This window comes from Passer montanus, unplaced genomic scaffold (genome assembly GCF_014805655.1).
Source record: "Passer montanus isolate IOZ18808 unplaced genomic scaffold, ASM1480565v1 scaffold18, whole genome shotgun sequence".
Lineage (NCBI taxonomy): Eukaryota > Metazoa > Chordata > Aves > Passeriformes > Passeridae > Passer > Passer montanus.
The window spans coordinates 244,693-265,461 of record NW_024365381.1 but is presented as its reverse complement, the minus strand read 5'-3'; the positions used below and the strand labels follow the sequence as shown (position 1 = coordinate 265,461).

At 36.8% G+C, this 20,769-nt stretch overlaps 1 protein-coding gene across 8 annotated transcripts in view; it reads left to right on the top strand.

Annotated features, from left to right (window-relative positions):
• NPAS3 (neuronal PAS domain protein 3) overlaps nucleotides 1-20,769 on the top strand; it is a 594,914-nt gene that overhangs the window by 558,963 nt on the left and 15,182 nt on the right. For all 8 annotated transcript variants that reach the window (XM_039705452.1, XM_039705451.1, XM_039705456.1 and 5 more), the window contains 2 exons: nucleotides 4,811-5,004; nucleotides 9,672-9,778. In XM_039705452.1, coding sequence (XP_039561386.1) covers nucleotides 4,811-5,004; nucleotides 9,672-9,778 — 301 coding nt within the window. The remainder of the gene's footprint in view (nucleotides 1-4,810; nucleotides 5,005-9,671; nucleotides 9,779-20,769) is intronic.

Below are 20,769 nucleotides of genomic sequence, written 5' to 3'. Positions count from 1 at the left end.
GATCTCAATAAGGATGGGGCTGTGGAAGCACAGAAACAAACAATTCCTGACCATGAGAAAACATAAGCAAGTAGGAATGTTGTAGTGATTGCAGTGTGACATGGGCAGGAAAGAACAGAAGTGTGGTAAATAAAGAAACCTATACTGAAGTTCAAGTTGAGAGACATGGATGTATTTTTATGTCAGAAAAGGAAAAACTTTCAGATGTCATTGTGTAAATTCCCATTGTGACACTGGGCTCTGTTTTCCTCTTAGTCTAGAGGAAATTCTGCTTCCAAATGCTCACTCTTACTTTAGAAATCACCTGAAACCATGTAGGAACTCATTACCCTGCAGAGTGTTAAAACATTTTTCTCACTGGTGTCACAGACAGGTTTCGAGGTGCATGGATGTGTATCAGTGAGTGAAGGAGCACACAACTCTTTGAAAGAAAAATGAGTTTAAATTGGTTGTGTTTTAAAGATTTAAGTGTTAATTTTGGAAGTGTAAAATAACATCTTTGAGAGACCAAAACAAACATATACATATATATATATATATGTGTGTATATATATATATGTATATCCTTCAGAAACAGTTGTTTCTGTATGGGGGGATAAATGTGTGTGTGAGTTGTTTATAAAATAGCTAAATACCTAGGTGCACACTAAATACAATTGAATGTTTCTGTATATGATTGTTTTCTAAAAAAATTATTCTACACAATAATTTTAAGACTTCAAATTTAATGTCTCATTAAATGAGCTAGAGGGACAACTTCTGCCAGTGCTATAGTTTCACACACACAATAAATTGGCATAATCATTTACACAGAGAACAAAAGAAATAGTTTAGAAATTTGTTTCAAATTGAAGTTTAAGTTTTGAAGCACACAGAGATATTTGAAAGGTGAAATTCACAGTTTTTTCATGCTTGCAGGTTTTTATAGCCTCTGGTAATGCATGTCCTTACTCTGACATCACATGTATGTGAAAAAATTGATGTAATATTTAAATATATCTTTTGACAAAGAAAGTATTTCCATCTTCAGAGGTGAGATTTAGCTTTAAAGGATGATCAGCAGGTTCCAGATGTGTTTTTCCATCATTGGGCTTTACTTCCTTAAGTATTGACAGGGGGAAGGTTTTATCAAGGTCTTTGTGATGTGCTTGTTTATAATGAGTAGACATTAGTAGTGCACATCTAACTGCATATCACTAACAGATGACTAAAGAGAGCATATGGCAGGGAAAAGAAATATATATTTGTCCAACCAGTGTGTCTTGTTAACACTCCCACACTCATAAACTCATGTGTTTACATGTACTTAGAATATTTTGCAAATCCCTTTTCTAATCAGCTAAAAATAAAAGCCAAATAATTTCTTTCCAATACTGGAGTGTTAGGCAAAGTTGATTTCAATTTTTTTTTGTTTTAAACAAAACAATTAAGCAGTACAGAAGATTTTTACAGTATTTGTTTTGCTTCAGCATTACATCTTTACAGTATATGTCTTATTTTTGTTTCTCAATGTTAAAAGTTTTTGTTTTGTAAAATGTTTTTTCTTCACCCACCTGCCTATCCAAGGTTGTACTACAAGCAATAATGTAGATCAGAATAGCCTAAGCAAAATTCTGATCTTGATCAAGTCACATGCTTTATTTCAACTACAAGATTTCCCTGGGCTTCTATAGCATGAATCACAAAATCATAGTTACACCTACTAATAAACAGTTTGTAAGCAAAGAAATCTCTGGGCAGTTAATCCAGTCCAGCTCCAGCAACATAAAGAAGGAGTCTTGTTATTAATTTAATTTAGAAGGTAGATGAAGAAGTGGTGGGGAGATCTGTACAGCTCTTGGCATACAAAGGTTCTGATGTTCCTGTGATCAGGAGTATAGCATTCACCCACCTTTTTGTAACAGACAGAGCACAGTATCACTGTCTTCTCTTGCTGTGACATCTAAATGTGCCTGTCTATTCATATGGCATTAGTAGAAAGAAGATAGAGTTTAAAGATTGATTAGAACTAACTTTTCAAAAGGAAGCATTTATGAAGGTAACTGCACAGAAGAGCTGCATTTACTTTTTATTTTCAGTAAATTCCTAGCAAACTTTTAATATATATTTACATCTGGAGCCAAGTATTGTCCTTCATAAAACAGTTTATTGTTGCAATTTAGCTTCATTAAAGTCATAATACTGCTTTAGGATATGATAGACTAGTGCTGTGGGATTGAATTATAAAGAGATTAATTTTAGCTACGGGAGATAATTGACCCTATAATTCCTATCACCCCTAATCCCAGTTCAAATGAACCAGTGTTAAAAGTGGCAATACTCACAATATAGACAAGGTCATGACAGTTAGAATTGTTTTTTACTACCAATTAGATTTTCCCACTTGGTGCATTTGACTAATGTTGTCATAGAAAGGGATTTCAGGCATGGAAATACAGTTCCTTTAGAGGCACACAGACACTGGAACTGATGGGTAGTTTGCTGTACATTTCCCAGTATACAGAATCAGAATGAAATTGTGTGCTGACCCCTAAAATTTTACTTCATATGGGAATTCAGAACATGTTTTGATCCATGGTGGAATTAGGAACACACTAAATTATTTTAATCTGGAAGCAAGTTCTCTTGAAATTCAACAATGTTAGAATATGGTGGTCCTTGCAGGTTTGGAACCATCTCTTGGGCAATACTACATCTGAAGTGTATTTCAGATGAAGAATCAGGAAAAAAAGTGAGGTACTGCCTGAATAGAGAGTTGTTAAAAAAAAATTTGATATTTAGCTGCAAATGACATGAAGGTTTAGAAAAATACAAAGAGATATATATAGACATAGATAGATAGATAGATAGATAGATAGATAGATAGATAGATAGATAGATAGATAGATGATAGATAGATAGATATGGATATAGATAAAATTTCCCTGAAGTGTTTGTGCCAACTTCAAACATATTAGCATAAGGACTCTTATGAAGAAACAGCAGAAAAATTATAGTTTTGCATAGCACATTCAGGATAAGATAAAATTTCCCATTTTTACCAGTTATCCATCAGCATTTTTCCAAGCATTTACAGATTTGAGTTTTGCAGTAAGCTGAAACTGTGTGATAAAGAGACAGATAATGATAAAAAGCAGATGTATATGCAAGCCTAGCTTGAAGGAGCAAAATACACTATTACTGTCCCTCCTGTGAAGTTAATCCTGTTTCTTTTAGCTATTTCTTCATTAGTTAATGAGGTTTTAAGAAAAATAAATAATTAAAGTGGATTTGAAAAGCTGTTTTTGCATCTTTGCCTTTAGGAACTTTTTCAAATATTCATAGAATAGTTTTCCCTTGAAAGGTGCATTAAGTGTGAGTTTAGGCAATAGTTACTTTAAACATGGGTGGTCAGAAACCTGTAACTGAAATGGCCATACACAGCAGCTAACACTTTCCTCATTCAGATTCACCACACTGGCTAGGCTTGAAATGTGAAATAGTGGTGAGAGGAGATGTTTCAATGATTAAAAAAAAAATAAACAAATTTCAAGTCTTACATCACAGATCTACTAGCATGAATTGGATTTGAATTTGGAAGCACTTTGTGATTTGCAGTTTTAAAAATGACAAATTTTCTTCTCTCTCACTTTCTATTATCAATCTCAGATGAGAAGTAAAGGGTTTGTCTTCTGTCTTTGTGAGATGAGTATCAGTACAATTATTACCCATTTTTGTCACCTCCTCTTGTGACCCAGGGATCAACCAACTTCTCTGTTGACCTCTGGGTAGGGAGTCTGGGATGACAGAAAAAAGGGGCCCTCATCTCCTGGAGGTGTTCTCTTAATGTTGATGTTGTAGCACATTCTGAGGATGAAAATCTGTGGCAGCCAGCAACTGCTAATTCCTGTGCCTCTCTTATCCATCAGTACAGGAACTCAGTTTGCATTTTCATTTCAATATGCTGTATTTATATTATTTTACTGGATAAAATGACCCCTTTATTTATACACAAAACTCCTGAAGGAGTAAAACTGGAAGTGGTAAATAATTCTTTTCCCAGAGTTTCAGTTTTCTATTTCAGACAGCATTCTTAGAAGGGGGATGCAGTTCTTATGGATGCTATTGGATCTGGGCATCTTCTGGTATTATCTTGTGCATTTGGAAGAAAACCATCACCCCCAGAGCTCTCCATACATGCCTGGTGCATGAGGCAAAGGCATTACATGTCTACCAACTCTTTAAATGTTTTACTGTGGATGCAGAAATACTATCTTGCACCTGAGCTCACAGATCACCTGTAGGCTGTTGCTTCTCAATTTGCCAACAACAAAGAAGTTCAAGGCAGTGAACAGTGTTTCCATGGTGTAGGTTACTATCAACTCAGTGAAATCCATTATGTTTGAAAACTGCTGGTCTTTCTTGTGTCATATTCAATTTCCAAATATTATGAAATAGCTACTTTATTAATTTCCAGCTTCATTATTTCAGTTTTATCCCACTCTCTTTTTTGTCGAATTTCTACTTCTTTGTTGTTTTCTTTCTTTGTGTAACAACCACCACAGCAAAAATCAACACCGCAGCAGTTCTTAGGTTTTTATTTGCTGAATGTGAAGAATTTGCCTATTATGTTCTTTTTTGCCATGAGGACATGTAGGGCATGTTGACAGCCAGTATTAATAAGCTTAACAATGATACTGGCAGTTACTTAGTACAATTTTAGACACTGTTAAGTAATCTGTAGGGAACAGTAAAGCTATCCTCTAAAAGAAACTGATGGCACAGTTGCACTCAGAAATCACTGGTATTTTTTATTGGTTTTGTTTTCCAGGTGATTCATATAACAGGCCGGTTACGTCTGCGAGTATCGCTGTCACACGGACGGACGGTGCCCAGCCAAATCATGGGACTTGTTGTCGTTGCTCATGCTTTGCCACCTCCTACAATTAATGAAGTCAGGATTGACTGCCACATGTTTGTCACTCGTGTGAATATGGACCTCAATATCATTTACTGTGAAAATAGGTACGGCCTTTAGATCCTTTACTTCTTTGTTTTAGTTGCATGTATTCGTTGATCCATGGGCTTGGCAAGAAGTTCTGAAATTTTTTACTTTTTCAATGTCATCCTGGTGTTGTAGGAGAGCATTCAATTCATCCTCATGATTGCTACCTTCATTTTCATTACATTCTTAGAAGATAAAGGTAAATTTAAAACTGTAATTTGCAGGATGTCTTCTGGAATAGGGGAAGATACACCAGGAAATATTCCTCTAAGCTTTCTCTGCTTTTTACAGTTTTTCACCGTCCCTCTCACAGGCAAGATTTGGGACTAGACAGACGTTGGTCTGACCTGTACGCTTGTCCTTATGCTCCTCCATCCTCTTCTGCACAAGTTTTTCTGTCTGAAGTTTTAAAGTTTTCCATTTTTGAACTAATTTGCAGATTACAGCTATGATGCTCAGTGCTTAATGGAACAGAAGCACAGATGGCCTAGATAGTAGGCTAGAGAGGTGGGATCTGTTGCAGTTAGAGGTGGGAAAACTGTAGAATAAAATTCGTTAAGGGCAAACTGGGAAAGACAGCAGTGAAATGGGAACAGGTGATGAAGAGTTGGTTGGGGGGGCTCTGTTCTATGTGATAGTGACAAGTGATCTGGGAAGGTGAAAGAGAGGATTTAAATTCAGCTCCTGCTCCCTGGGGGCTGGGTGCCTGTGGCACTGGGGGCTCAGCGTGGTAACCTGTTAGAGCAGGGCATGGCACTAGGGCCCATCCCACCACCCCAGAGGGGAGCTGGGCACCTGGGGACACAGGGGCAGCTCCAGCCCCAGGGAGGGGCATTGGGCATCTCCTGGGGACAGGCAGTGGAGTGGGCCAATGGCCAGGCAGGGCTGTGGGGAGCTGGGCACTGGCAGGGGCTGCCATGGGGCTCTGGGCTGTGGGTGGGCTGGGGGAAGGAGCAGAGGGGCTGATCAAGACCATTAAGACATCAGAGTCCTGATTTTGAAAAAGCAAAATATTATCCAAGGAATAGGTATTCAGAGTGAAGATATCTGAGAAGGAAATTACATGTATTAAGTTTGAGTCCATTGATGGAAATCTGAGGTATGGGGGAGAGGTTGGAAAGGAAGAAGGAAGGTAATTATAGCCAAAAGAAATTTTGTGAAGGGGACATCATTAAAAAGTGGGAGAAACAAGGTGGCTACTGCAAGCTTTTCTTGTGACAGCAACGATGTCATATTAGCAGTTGAGTGGAAGCTCTCTGATATGAGCAATCATAATTGCTCAATTATAGTGGGATTCCTGTGAACAGGATAACACGTCAATATAAACTTTTATTAAAAAAGATAAACTCAACTGTTTTGTTGAATCAGGTTCTTAAAATAATCTTGGATTTCAATTATGAGGTTATCTTTGCTGCCACACTGCTGCGCTGCTGCCATACTTTTTTAAAATAATATTACTTGCCTGTTAGATAGAACACTTCAACTACACTTCCAAAGCCTTTTCTAAAAGTGACCGTATTATTCTCATTTTTAAGCTTGGAAAAACTGCTTCATGGAAAGTGGTTTGCACAAGGTCACAGAAAAAGTGGACAATGGCATTAAAGCTTGGGCTTTTTGCCTGAGACTCTAGCCAGTGAGTATCCAGATGCTGTATAATCTGGCAGCTGGCAAAAGAGCTTTGGGGGTTAGGAATAGGATCTAGAACAAAACTTTTCCCTAAGTCTTTGATGTCACTGTGACCTACCTAGGTAGTAATGGAAAGCTGCTACCACAGAGTTTTTCAAAGGCCTCTGTGAAGTGAGTTGCTGGTATCTATCCAGTTCCTAATGAACAAATTCCCTTTTAACAAAATCACCTGCACTTACTGCTGCCTTTATTGGCAACCTCCATAAAAAAAGCCAGGAATCAAATAGATGTGAAAAATGAACTGTTCCATCAGGTCAAGAATGATATGAACTTTTAGTCCAAATTAGGAAGATTTATGCTTTCTCTGCTGTGAGTTTGGCATTTTTATGAGCCCTAAATTGTATATGTGGGTTTTTTTAATTAAACATTTTTCTCAAACCTTCCCTTTATATTCATGTAGCAATAAAATTTTCAAATGCCTGATGAAGACATCACTGAAAACTGTAAAATTCATCAGGTGAGGTGCACTGATTGGTAATTACATAGGAAGGGCTGATAAAACATGGTAAACTGTGGGAAGATAGTAAGAAACTGTTGAGTTTATTAATGTTTTTCAATTTTTAAGCTGAAGGCAACATTATTAAGCAACTTCTCCTTGTTTGTGATGGATTTTATCTCATGGTAATGCAGAACGCATATGCTGGTACTTGAATGTATGCTACAATAATTCCACTTTAAGCCCCTGTGTCATTGTCAAAAAACTGTTAAAAATATTTTATAAAAATAGTTTCAAATAGTAGAAATACTATTGCCAGTGCTGGGAGGTGAATGTGGTCTCACTGATGCAGCAGGATTTCCACTCATCTAAAATGAAATAAGAATGACAGGACTTGGATTTTATAGCAGCTACAGTGCAGAATATGACTGTAAAAACTGGAGAAATTTAAAAAAAAAAAACCAACCCAGAAGATGGGAAGGAATTAACAGAACAGCTGATTGAAGCTGTCAGATTAATTATCTGGGTGTTTGCCAAGTCTGTTCTCTGAGTCAGGGACGTTGGGATCTCTCTTCTGGGATTATAGAAAAGGAGATAAGTATCCCACCCTGAATATATGAGCTTGACTCCTGGCACTTGCGGGCAGCTACGAAATTCTTTGCGGTGCCACAGTAAAGCAAGCACAACATTGATGAAAACAGAGAAAAATGGATCCATGCTGGGCAGGCTGTAAGCACTATTTATGGAGCAATGGGGAGTTACTGGCAGCTGCAGGGAGTATGGAGCAGAAGCCATGCCACTTAACTGAAATGAATGCTCACAGTGGACCATTGGATCAGCAGGGGTGAGATCAATAGTACTCCTACTTTTCCAAGTGGTTGCCTGCTTGGAGCAGCAGTGAGCAGGAATGACATTACTCAAGTCTTTGGGTGCATCTTGTTACTTTCCTCGGAATGAAGAGATCTCCTTCATAATCCTGGACTCAGTGCACAAACCAGCCAGGCATTAGCTTCCCTCTGAGATAAGATCTGTTAGCTTCTAAAAATTAATATTTTTTTCTTTGAGAGTGTAAAATATGGATGTAAAATTTTGTTGCCTAAACATGGTATGTTAATCTGTGTCTATTTTGCAAATGTAGGATTTGTGTCATCTAAGATTCACCATCTAAGATAATGTGTGATTTCTTTATTAGTCAGTGGAGTGAGAAAAGCACCTGCAGAGGAAAAATCATCTCAGATGGTGATAAATAACTAAAAGCAAAATGAGAGACTGCTGCTAGAGTGCATGATCAGTCTGTGTGTTTTCAACTGTTAAGGATTGAAGACCATTTGGAAAGAGACAATTACCAGTTTAATGTGGACTCTGTGTGTATCTGCTAATATGTGCCCAAAAAGTAATAAGCACATGGCAGAGGTTTGGCTTGTTGGCCATGACAGTGGTTGTCAGTAGATCCTTCAGATATGCAGAAGCTGTCTTTTGTAGCAAACCTCAAGCCTACAAATGTCTGCACAATTTCAGCAAATTCAGCAAAACACTGTACCATATACCTGCCTTTAAATTTCAATCATGTTAACAGTCCTGTAAGTCAGTGGAACCATTGATCTACTCAAACACAAGCCTGTGCATGTTTTACAGGACCACAGGATAGTGGCCTGGCTAGAGATTGCCCCTTTCTACTAGGCTGGCAGGTTGAATTTCCTCTCCCTGATCTTATAATACAATGTACCACAATCATTGCAGATTATTTAAAGCCCTAAAAAAAGTATTCTATGTCTAGAAAACAGACATAGTTTCAAACACTTACTTGAACAGGACATTTTCCAATTTTCTTTTTCATTTCTGTCGTGTGTTTAAGGAGGTTGACACCTTGACTCCCCTCAATACGAGTTTACACATACAGACACAGACACAAGTGCACAGACACACACACACTCAAAGGTCTGCAGAATAGATTTTAAAGTTTCTGTGTGCAATAAACAACAAAGTCCCAGTTGAAAGGGCCCAGAGTGAAAGCTGAGCTCCCAAATGAATTAGACTAAAAAAGATAACACCCTGAGGCATCTATGTGTCTCAGCATTTAAATTATATCCCTTGAAATATGAGTTTGGACTTGGTGCCAAGAAATGGTTGAAGAGCTTTTTCATGAATATACCCAATAGAAGACCAATCTGTTGAAATGAAATGTGTCTCTAATCATTTGGTATAAACATAACATGTTTCTACTTTATTATGTAACCTTGAATCATCTTAGTCTTTTAATAAGGATTTTGGATGTCACTAATGCTTTACAATTTCATGGAATTATAGTGTCCTAGTGTTGTGCTACATGGAGAATATGCACTGGAATTTAATTTTCCACTTAGTTAAATAGAAAAAATAATTTCTAAGTTTCTTTTAAAAGATTTTTTTTTTCTCAAAGACCTTGTCTCATTTGTACAGATATTCCATTCAAATGATATAATGCTGAAAAAACTTTTTAGCAGATTTAACTTTCTGAGTCATTTGACAATTCTTTTGTTCTTTTCTTTCTTGAATTATAGGCTTTATGTTCTTTTTCCTTTTTAGGATTAGTGATTACATGGATCTGACCCCTGTAGATATTGTAGGAAAGAGATGTTACCACTTCATTCATGCTGAAGATGTGGAAGGCATAAGACATAGTCACTTAGACTGTAAGTACTTCCATTTTTGTCAAATTATCTGGTACAACAGCTGATTGCTCCTAAACTATTATTTATGTTCCACAACTGGGATCTTCATCTTACACCTGCTTTTTTTTTGCCAGAGGTTTTCATAGAAGATGGTTTAAATGTAATTCTTTATATAATTTAATTTCAAGTCTTTTTATAGACATATTAGACCATTTATATATGTGAAAATAAAGCATTATACTGGTATTACTTGATTTTCCAGCAGCTGTTAATTTACATGTGCTATGCATTATTTTAATTCTTAAAGAGGCATTGCTTACATGAGAAACTCCCTCCCTGGACATAATAGGAACTCCTCCTATTTGAGGATTTTGGGTTTTTCTGAGTCATAACATGGAGGACAATAAACTGCAGCATAATTGGGATTTCACCAGGTTTTTTCATAGAGAACTGAGCTACAGCTCTACTAGTGCTTTAACCACCCCATGTGTTTATATCTAAATGGCCCCATCCTTTCTGCATCTAAATCCCTGTTATATATGCTCACTGGTAGTATCTGATTAGGATAAGGATAACAGAAGTACAAAAATGTTGCAAGAGCCAAACCTTACCAGAGAACATGTGCAGTGTCTGTGTATGGGGGAAGGGAGGTTCAGCATGATTCCATGTAATTAAACTCTTTGTATTCCTCTTACTAAAAGCCATAGGGCCTAATTCTTTTCTTGTTGAGATCTGTTGACTTCAGTGATGGGGCTCCTGATTTACCCTTGTGCAGAAAAAGACTTATGCCCGTAATCTCTAATTTATCTGTGCCTGCAGTGAAGCCAGATAATTCTTTGGAAGTTTCAGTGACTGACTGCATTTATGATTGACTTTGGTGCTTTTCTTAATGCAGAAGATGATCTGAAAACTGCTCCTTAAATTCAGAGTCACAGATTTGAATAACTCTGCTCCCCCTGCATCATGTCCTGCTAACATTTCCTAATAAAAGGGCAGCAGCCCAAATGCAGCCACATTTAATTAGATTTTACAAAACCAGATGACTACACTAGAAGGCAGAAAAAAAATGTTTCATCCCAAATTACCTTTCATGATCTACAAGGGAAGATAGGAGGATAACTCTGACCGGAAAGCAGGAGAATAGGGACAGCTTCTATTACAAAATATGGCAGCCAACAGCAGTATTAGGCTGTGTAAAGATTTCAGAAGTTTCTGGAATGTAAAATGTGTTTGGCATAAAATCAAGTCAGACATATTTCTGCAGAAAAAAATAAAATCAACTATCCAAAGGGATAAACAAAATAATTTTTTGTCATTTAAATTTTAAGCATAATATCCAGTAGAATATATCAGTTGCTGAGAAATGAAGGAGCAAATTCAGAAACTCAAATTCTTGGTGCTCTTGAAACTGGAAGTCAAAAATGACAAGTTGCACTTTCACTGCACTATCTGACCAAGGAAATAAAAGATATTTATGACTCAGATTTACCATACCACCTGGCATAGATGAACATCCCATTTGAAAAAGACCTTAATCTTCTGAATGACCACTTCTCTCTCAAATAGGATATGTTTTATGAAACATTAATCTTCAGAAAAATTCAAGAGTCTATGCAAAGAGTATGAGTGCAGTGTGGTCCAGTATATAAGCACTGGACTAGGACTCAGGAGACCCTGATGACAAGAATGACTTCAAGAAAATCACTTCAACTTACTTCAACTTACTGTATTCCTGCTCTCGCTGTATGTCCAGTTTAGCTGATTGGGTTGCAAACTTTACAAACACAGGGATTTCTCCCATTATCAACATCCAGCATAGCAGGGCTCACAAATTTGGTTGCGTGGCTATAGCATAATTATTCTTGCTAGGCTAGTTGGTTTTTTTCAGTAGACAGAGCTGGTTACATCTTTTATGTATATTTGTTTTCTTACCTTATAGGAACAAGATGCTCTTAGAATCATTTAGGTTGGAAGGAACTCTGGGATATCATCTAGTTCCACCTAATACTCTAAACAGGATAAATACTAATTTGAAGCAAATTTTTAGCACTTTGTCTAGTTGATGTTGAAAAACTTCAGCTTCTCCACAACTTCTCTGAGTAACCTGTTCCAATTGTTTTAATAAGTGTCAGTTATCCTCCTATCCAGTTAGAATTTCCCTCTTTTGATGGTGCAGCTCATGGCTCCATCTTTGCAGTATCCTGCTTGCAGATATGCTGCTGGGTTCCACTGAAGTCACCTCATCTTCATGCTAAACAAGCCTGGTTCCACAGCTTTTCCTCACAGAGCAAATACACCAGCCCCTGGGTGTCTTGACAGACCTCTTCTGAGCTCACTGAAGTCTATCAACATATTTCCTATGGTAGGAGCCTAAAATTAGATTCCAGATGCAATTTAAAGAGTGATGTGTGAAGGGGGATAACGACTTTCTGTGCTCTGCTGGCTGTACACATTCTAGTGCAGCCCTGCTGATTCATGCTTAGCATGGTGTCCAGCAGGACCCCAGGTCCCAGCCAGACAGTCCCAAGCCTGAAACATAGCAGGGAATCCATCCATCCCAGATACAGGGCTTTGCATTTGTCTTTTCATTTTCAAACTCATGCTCTTTCTGATAGATCTTCAAATTTAAATTAGTCTTGGGAATAACTGGGGAAGTACATAAGTTCTGCAGAAGCCAGAGTGGTTCATATCTTTGCCCAGAGAGATGTTCAACTTCTAGCATTTGACAATAAAAATCATACAGAAACCAAGAGAAAAAAATTGTAAACCTCAAAATACTTCATAGCAGCTTGCCAGTCCTATAAAATCAAATTCAAACCAAACCAGAAGGAGAAAATCCTCCTGGTTTAGTAAAACTAAAATTCATGAACTGGCAAACACTGGCTGTGAAAGGTGGAACTCAGCAGAACTGGTTCCCCAAAACAGAGAGCACAGGATATTTGCCAGTACAACATAGGCAATAACTGCTTAAAAAAAAAAAAAAAAAAAAAAAAAAGCAGATTTGTGCAATATTTTGAAGAGCACTTTGGAGCTAAAGAACCTAAAGTAGTGGATTGAAAGCACTAGTGAGAAAATAAAGCAGGACTTGAGAAAGCAGCAAAGTGAAAAGGTGGTGTTTGATGGAGAATGCACCCAAAAATCTTGATTTATTTTTACAGGAGATAAAATAATTTTTAATGATTAAAACAAGAAGAAATCCAAATTGCAATTGTAGATTTAAGAGTAAAAGAAACATAAGTAAAACTGCTATTCTGCCTATTTACTGACAACATATCATAAGGAAAAAGTGAGACCACTGCATCCTGCCTTCTCATGCAAGATATTCAAAAACATCAAAGAGAAAAACAAGTAAAGAAGAAAACATTGCACCAAATCACACAGAAAAAAAATGAAGAGGGCTGTTGATGGCCTCAGATCATAGCAGCCCATTAGAAACTTAGAAAAGCAGACCTTGTTAACTTCATCTCAGATAAAAGAAGACAAAAGCAGTTTCAGGGATGCGACCATAACAAGTACAATTGTGAAGAAAGTCTGCAAGACTATAGCAGTAACAACAGGCTTTTGTAAAGGAACTACTGCCCTAATGAAAGGTCAGTTATGGTCACTGGAAAAGCTTTCATTGACTTCAATGGACATGGGGGTTATGCCCTAAAAAAGCAATTTTTTGTGGACTAAAATTCTGAGCCCAGTGAAGTTAATAGCAAAAATTCCATTAGGTTCAAAATTTATATTAAGAGATTTATTTTAGTTATGCCTTCAATTGTTTTTGAATTAATAAAACAACATGCATACTCTGCCTGCATTTATAGCAACACCATAATACATGGCATGATAACAAGATGTTGAAACATAATTTTTTTCCAAACAGAAAAAAAAGTTTATGCCAATTTTTTCTCTTCTGTTTCATTCAAACTTTGACTGATCATGCTTTTTCACAAATCTCTCAGCCAATTTTTTGGTGTTACGATTCTACCTTATTAAGCTCTTTCCTGTTTTAAAATGGTTCATGGTTTCAGGAGTTTGGGAATCTTCTTATGTGTTGAACAAATGGGTTGTTGAACCCATTGGTTCAACAATTGGGTTGTTGAACAAATTGCTGGTAGAATCATTGCATAAATCAAGTCTCCCTCACAGAGCTCATAATTAAAATGTTCTCTAGTCTAACAGCCTGTACACATCCAGTATCACGACCCAGCTGTTGGCTCAGCTAGCACGCAGAAACTGGCTAAGCTGCAACAACTTTTGTTTCAATCCAAACCCTCAAAAATTACAGGTCTGGCTGTATCCTGGCACAGATATAGTCTCTAATCCTCGTTCTGTAACAGAGCTCTTCATTAGGTTACGTGACATGAAAGAGTTGTAATTGAATGGTTTGTGTTTCATAGTTATGCATCTAGAACTAACGCCATTGAAGGACCCCTCAGGGGCCAGTACTACTTTACCACTTGTAAGGATGGGGAAGGTGACAGGATCCTCTCTATTTACTTACCACTGCATAAAAGCACTGCAGGACTGAGGTGTGTGTCAAGCATAGGGCAGTTTGAATGCTTTCACCAAGCCATGAGTCCCTGCATGAGTAGAACTGCCCTTGTTCTTATGACATCAGTGACAAAAATCCCTGATCTTAAAGCTAGCAGGATACATTTCATGTCAAATCAACACGAGAAACCAAGCAGATCAATAAAATTACTGTTGTATCAGGTCTTAGCACTCTATAAAACGCAGCAAGGGCAATTGCTGCTCTTGGGAGGACAATGCTGTGCATATGTGCTTCCCTTTTTTTGACACTGTTATCATTCAGAAGTCTGTAACAGCCTTTTTAAGAAGTTCATTCAATGCCAAGAATGAGTGGATGTCATGTGCTGTAGCAGTATGCATCTTCTATTTAACTGTAAAAAATTAATGGTCTCCATTGAACACCAAGTACTTGATGTTACTGTTCAATGAAGATCATTAAGAAAGCAGCAAGGAAGGATAAAAGTCAAGACCTCTGAAGGCAACCATGAGTATACTGTGGACAAATATATGATAACATGCCAGCATTTCAAAATTAATGTATTGTTTGCAAGAACACTGTCACAAGTATATAGCAATTGGTATTGGTATATAATATGTGCTTTTTCATTTTGGAATCCTAATTGAGGTCTGAATTCAGAAACCTGGCTCTGACAAGAACGATACTGTTTCGTCAGCTGTTGCTTAGAAAATATCATCCTCTTTCTTCAGGATTTGATTTACAGCTATAAGAAATACAATTCCTCAGGAACAGTGAGCCAGGGCAGTTCATTTCCCATAAAGCAAAGGTCTCTGATGAGTATGTTTGGTAGCACTCCCTCTCATCTACTTTATCTGGTTTCCAGTGGTTAGAATAATCCAGTCTTTCTGAAAATAAACTATTCCACATTCACCTTTTTCATGGCTCCCCTATTTTTCAAGGAATATTACCCCCTCAGTCTGCTTTTAAATCAGTTATATATTCATGATTTCTTTTATGTATATTCAGTAGAAAAAAATCTATTGCTCTACAAAATATTGCTTAGTGGTTTAGCCTACCAGCTGTAGTTGAACTAACCCTTTTAACTTATGCACATCAGTTATAATTTTTTATTCTCTTAATAACCTCAAACACATGAAAAACAAATAGAATGAGTTGATAATTTCTAACAGTAAAATACTTCACATATTTTGCTATCATGCTGTGGAATAACTCTGCAATGTCAAGTAGCTCACAATTAGTAAAACTGTAGGGGGAAAAAAAGAAGTGTTTTGATCCTGAGGAATTTTTATCCTAATCAGATCGAAATTTCAATGCTCTTGTAGTGCTTAATATCTTCAATAACCAAAAAAAAATCAAACTGATTCCAATGTCAGGTTTTACATTCCAGGACTGAAATAAAATGCTAAAATATACAAATGAATCTCATGTTTGTACAAGTTTATTAACATCACTGGAAAGCAAGATTGATTCTAAATTAGCCTGATAGAATGTCAGGGGTTTAGCTATTTCTTAAACTAAGCCCAACTGGCACCCTGATGACAGCCTAGTGTATGTTGTTTTCAAAGTATTGCAGAAGTGCTTGTCTGACTACCTGCAAAATCTTTCTCTGTGTCCATAGTATAGTCCTGCAAAGATTTCTGTGTTGGACACTGACACACTTTAGTCCTTTTGGCTGGAGCTGGTGGTGATACAGCAAGATGAGGGAACAGGAGATAAGAAACTGGAAGAAATGGAAGCATGTAAATAATATTTTTTTTCATACAAGGCAAAAAAGGATCATGTACTTTGGTTTTAAAACATGCCTAGTGTTTGTTTTTCAGTCCTAATGAATCTTAAGGTTACTATCCAAGAGTGTGTATTTATCATGTCTTTTAGCCATGCTTTGAAATCCTGAAGATGTGTTTGCTCCTGCAAATTCTTCTTTGGGTTACTTGAGATATTGGTCTGTCTAGCCTTATTTCTTTGTCTGTGTTTTTGAACAAAGCCAGGTACTTTAGAAGAAGGGGAAAAACAGTCTGCAGTATGCAATTATGTGTGCTTTGTACCCTTGTTTTATACACTATTAACTCATGGCTGGCTCATTTCTTGACAGGTGATGCTTACATTTTTGTATGTGGAGGACAGTTATTGCTATTGTAATATTTGGTGGTTTAATTATCCATTAACCATAAAAATACTCAGAAATCATTTTTAATCGCATGAAATTTCCAATCTTTATGATATTTTGTGCCTCAGTTTTTCAAATGCTTTTTTTTTTTCAATTGGACAAGTGTTTTCTGTATGTAAAGTAGATAAGTGTTTATCAGGAGAATCCGATCTTTGGCATAGTAAACAAACCAGAAAACCCTACAAAGATAAATCTTTAGGGTATTTAAATCATTACCTGCTAAGGCTAGTTGCAGAATTCTGCCTTCTGTAGCTTAGCAATATACAGTAAATCTGCAAGATGCTGCAGATATTGTTTGCATCAATAACCCTTTAACTTAATTCCTGATGCTATTTCATCTTCAAATTAAATCTAATACAATACTCATTTAGTACATTCCCATTTCAGTTTGTAGGCTTTCAATTGTGTCTTCCATAGCTCATAGTTAATTGAAATTTGCACCCAAAATCCCCTATTTTGACCTTAGAATTGTACATAATACCAGCTGTATGAATACATGCTGCATTAAGGGGTTATAAAGTGAAGGTTGTGCTCTGACTTCTGCTAGTAACCTCTGTGTTTTCCAGATTCTCTGTTAATAATTTTCTGGGGTCTTTTTAAAGTTTTTTGTGTTCAAAATTTCCAACCCCAGAAAGGAATTTAGATTTTGATATTATTCTTGTGATAAATTGCAGAAGCATATGTTAAATTTTAAAGCCAAGGGAATAAAGGACATTATTGTACACGTCCAGCAGCTTCACCTTCATTCTGTCCACCAAGCTATTTCTGTGCTTTTTGGTAGAGGATGTAAATGTATGCCAGTTTAAAAAAGTACTTCAGTCACATATCTTTCTATGTTCACTGTTGAGGTTATCTCCAAGATTGCCAAGACCAGAAGTTTCCATCACCTTGTAGTCTAAATCAGTGTTATATCACTGAAAATCCAAGAATGGATTAGGATTTTGTTTGTTGTTTACTAGGCTGTGAAATACCCCATCCTAAAATGTCAGTATGAAGGTATGATTGGAGTTGTTGCAGATTTTTCCAGGATTTTAGAAACCTGTTATTGCTGTGGGCTATTTCTCTTCTTTTTTATTTTTCAAAGGTCTGGACTGCTGACCTTGTGTGTCTAAGGGAGACAGTTTTCAAGGCTGTAAGGGTAGGAAAACAGTATCAGTAAACTTTGTAGCATATATCAAATGTGTGGCAGTAGGTCTTATTAGCACTGGTTTGAAAGAACCTGCATAGATCACCTGAGGCTTTGCCATCCATGTGTCATGTGGTGGGTCCATGTTGGTTTTGATGCCTGATAACCTGTAAAGTGAGTGGGCTGGTGCAGGACTTTGCCTCAGTCCTTTGGGAACATCCTTCAAAACACCTGAAGCCCTTTAACTCAATGTCCATAGGTTGCTAAGTATTGTTTCTGAGATCACAAGGTGCATAATTATTCCAAAGTTCTTTTATTTTTATTTTACAAAGTTGTGTTAGGGTTTGTTTTTTTGGGTGGGTTTTTTGGGTTTTTTTGTGGTTGGGTGGGGCTTTTTTTTGTTTTTGGGAGGTTTTTTTGGTTGTTTTGGTTTTGTTTTGGTTTTTTTTAATAAGCACTAAACTATCTTATTAAGGCCTGTGGACAAAGGCAGAAATCTTTGGGGTTTTTTTTACATTTTACAAGTCATCTGGTATAAAGGGACAGTATGTTTCAAAAACATCTGCTGTCAGATATGAGATGGCGTTGCATCTGTGTGGTGGTTAGAGAGAGTTTGATCATTCAGTTGTGCTATACCACCATGACACTGTGCTCTGGATGCCTTTCCTCTAGAGCTCAGCCTGAAGAAATCACTCATTTCAGTCAGCCCAAGCACCCAAACAGGGACTCTTATCCCAGAAATGAAAGCATGTTTAAAGGGATCCTGTCTCTTGAAATAGACAGTCTTTAACCTAGGTAATTCAAAGATAAAATTAATATTGTTGCCAGTCTTCTTCCATGAATCTTGAGTCTCTTTTCCTGTTTTTGGGAGATGTAGTTATGTATAGTCCACAGATACATTTGGCATGGAAAGGGTTATATTCTAAAATCATTAATCTTACATAGGTTGTCATATGATGGACATTAATGTTAGTGGAGAGATGGAGGACAGATTTCAGTTTCTTGAGCAAGCAAGGCCAAATTTTTCCTCTGATGTTGAGTTTTAGTAGCTAAGGGCAAAATTTGGATCTGGGATTTCATTTTCCCCTACAGTTTGAACAGAGGGTTCATTAATGATAATGGAAGTTCTGTCTGAAGTTGGTGTTCAAAGCAGGCTTGAGTTTCTAAACGACCGTTTCAATATTAACAGAAGAAAATCACTTTGTGGCAGGATTGAAGTCATGGGGAGAGAGAAAAATCATGAGGGGGAAAAAAGTTAAGAAAGAGAGAAGAAAGCCTAGAGAATCCTAGGTAGAAAAATCTGCTGCTCATTTTTCAATCCAGTCTGTCACAAAATAAACTTATATCGTTTACTTACATCAATTTTATCTATAGAAACCACAGAACAGTATTCTAATATGCATGCCATAAGCTTCCATTGAATAGTGCCTCTAGCAATACATTGCATTCCAGTTGATCAATACCTACATAACATTTTTAAATAAACATTTTACCTAGAATTATATAGTCTTGTTAATATTCATGGTTATGCATAATTATAAAGTTGCCATTTCAAACATTCGGCCATGGGAAAATGGTATGTTATAATAATCACAAAAAGAAGGGGTGAAGAAAAGTGCCTTTGTTGTTCAAGTAGGAGTTGATGATTTCCATAGTGCTGGGAAACACTATATTTTGTGTCTTTGCTTGGTTTTAATAAATTTTCATTGCTACTGTGAACCGATGTCATGTAAACTGATAACACAGAATTGATTTTTAACAAAACATCTTCCTGGTCCTAATCTGAGATAATTTTCACATACAGCATGCAAGGCCTTCCTCACTGTATTTGACAAGTTACAAACTTTGATCCTAATAAGAATTCACATTTTTTAACAGTTCGCTTTTAATATTTGCTTTTCTGCAAAGAGGCAGGAAAAGTATTGCTTAGTTTTCAAACATTCTTAAGGTTTCAAATTTTTCTAAATGCTTGATTAAAGCTCTTTATTTTTTTCTGCAAGGTTGTTGATACTTAATTTTGCCTAATTTATCAGGTATTTGTATGTGTAACATCCCTACACTGGAAGATTAAACTGTATTTCGGATTGCAAAGTAAGAAATTAATTGATTGCCATACTTAGAGTGTGCCACACTCACATTTTTAGAGTGACTGTAGATGCTTGAAATAATACCCTGGTGAATGAAGAAGTTAGGTGGGAGTTTGAATATCCATGAGGTACAGTTTTCTTTCATGAACCTGATCCACTACTTCCTGCTTATGGTAGGAAAAGATGAATTTATGTTTATAAACCTGCAACTATTCCTCTCTGATATTCATATCACAGTAGCAGCCAGGTCTGTCAGTGGTATTGACACCATAGATTGCTTTCTACCCTATGGTAAAAAAGATGTTCTCTGTCCAGCACTCCAGGCTTTATATATTATATATATTATATATATATTATATATATATATATATTATATATATATACTGTCATATGCTGTGAATAAAATAAAGTTTTCTAAAGCCTCACAGAACCAGCATTTTCTTAAAACAGTTCTCATCTTTGGAATTTTCTTTAGAAGAACTCTGTTGAGATACAGTAAGTCAGACAGGGCTGGTGAGGAACTGTGTGCAGTGAAGGGAGGTAAAGCAGCATTGCCCACAGGGACTCTTGTGATGGGAATCTGGCATTCTTTACCAAATAATCTGCTCTGATGGCCTTGCTTTTGGCCCACTAGGTAGACAATTCACACATGTGCAGAGTGAATTGCATTCAGTTCGTTCACACACTGTCCAGGCTTAAGTCCCCTCCTCCTCTTTCTACCCCATGCAGTACATCCAAAATAGAGCTGTTTGTGGAGAATTATGTAGCTGACATATGATTCCTCACCACGTGTCTACAAGGCTCCTGTCATCTAGCTCCTAATTCTGTAGCAAGCATCATTTAGCATTGCTAAATATTTTTCATTGCTAAAATCCAATTTTTGGATACCCACTATTTTAAACATGTAGCTCACTAATTGCAAAATCTATAGGAAAGTCCTTACAACATCAAAGACTCACTTGATCCTCAGAGCTATTATAAATTGACAACTGTCTCTGTTACAGGCAAATAAGGCACTTAATGCACTCTTTCTGGCTGTGATGCTATTTTTCCTGTGGGTTTTGAAAATGACCTTCCTGTAAGCATCAAGGACTATAACTTTTCAGATAAAGAAACTTGTTCTTGTTTTAAGTC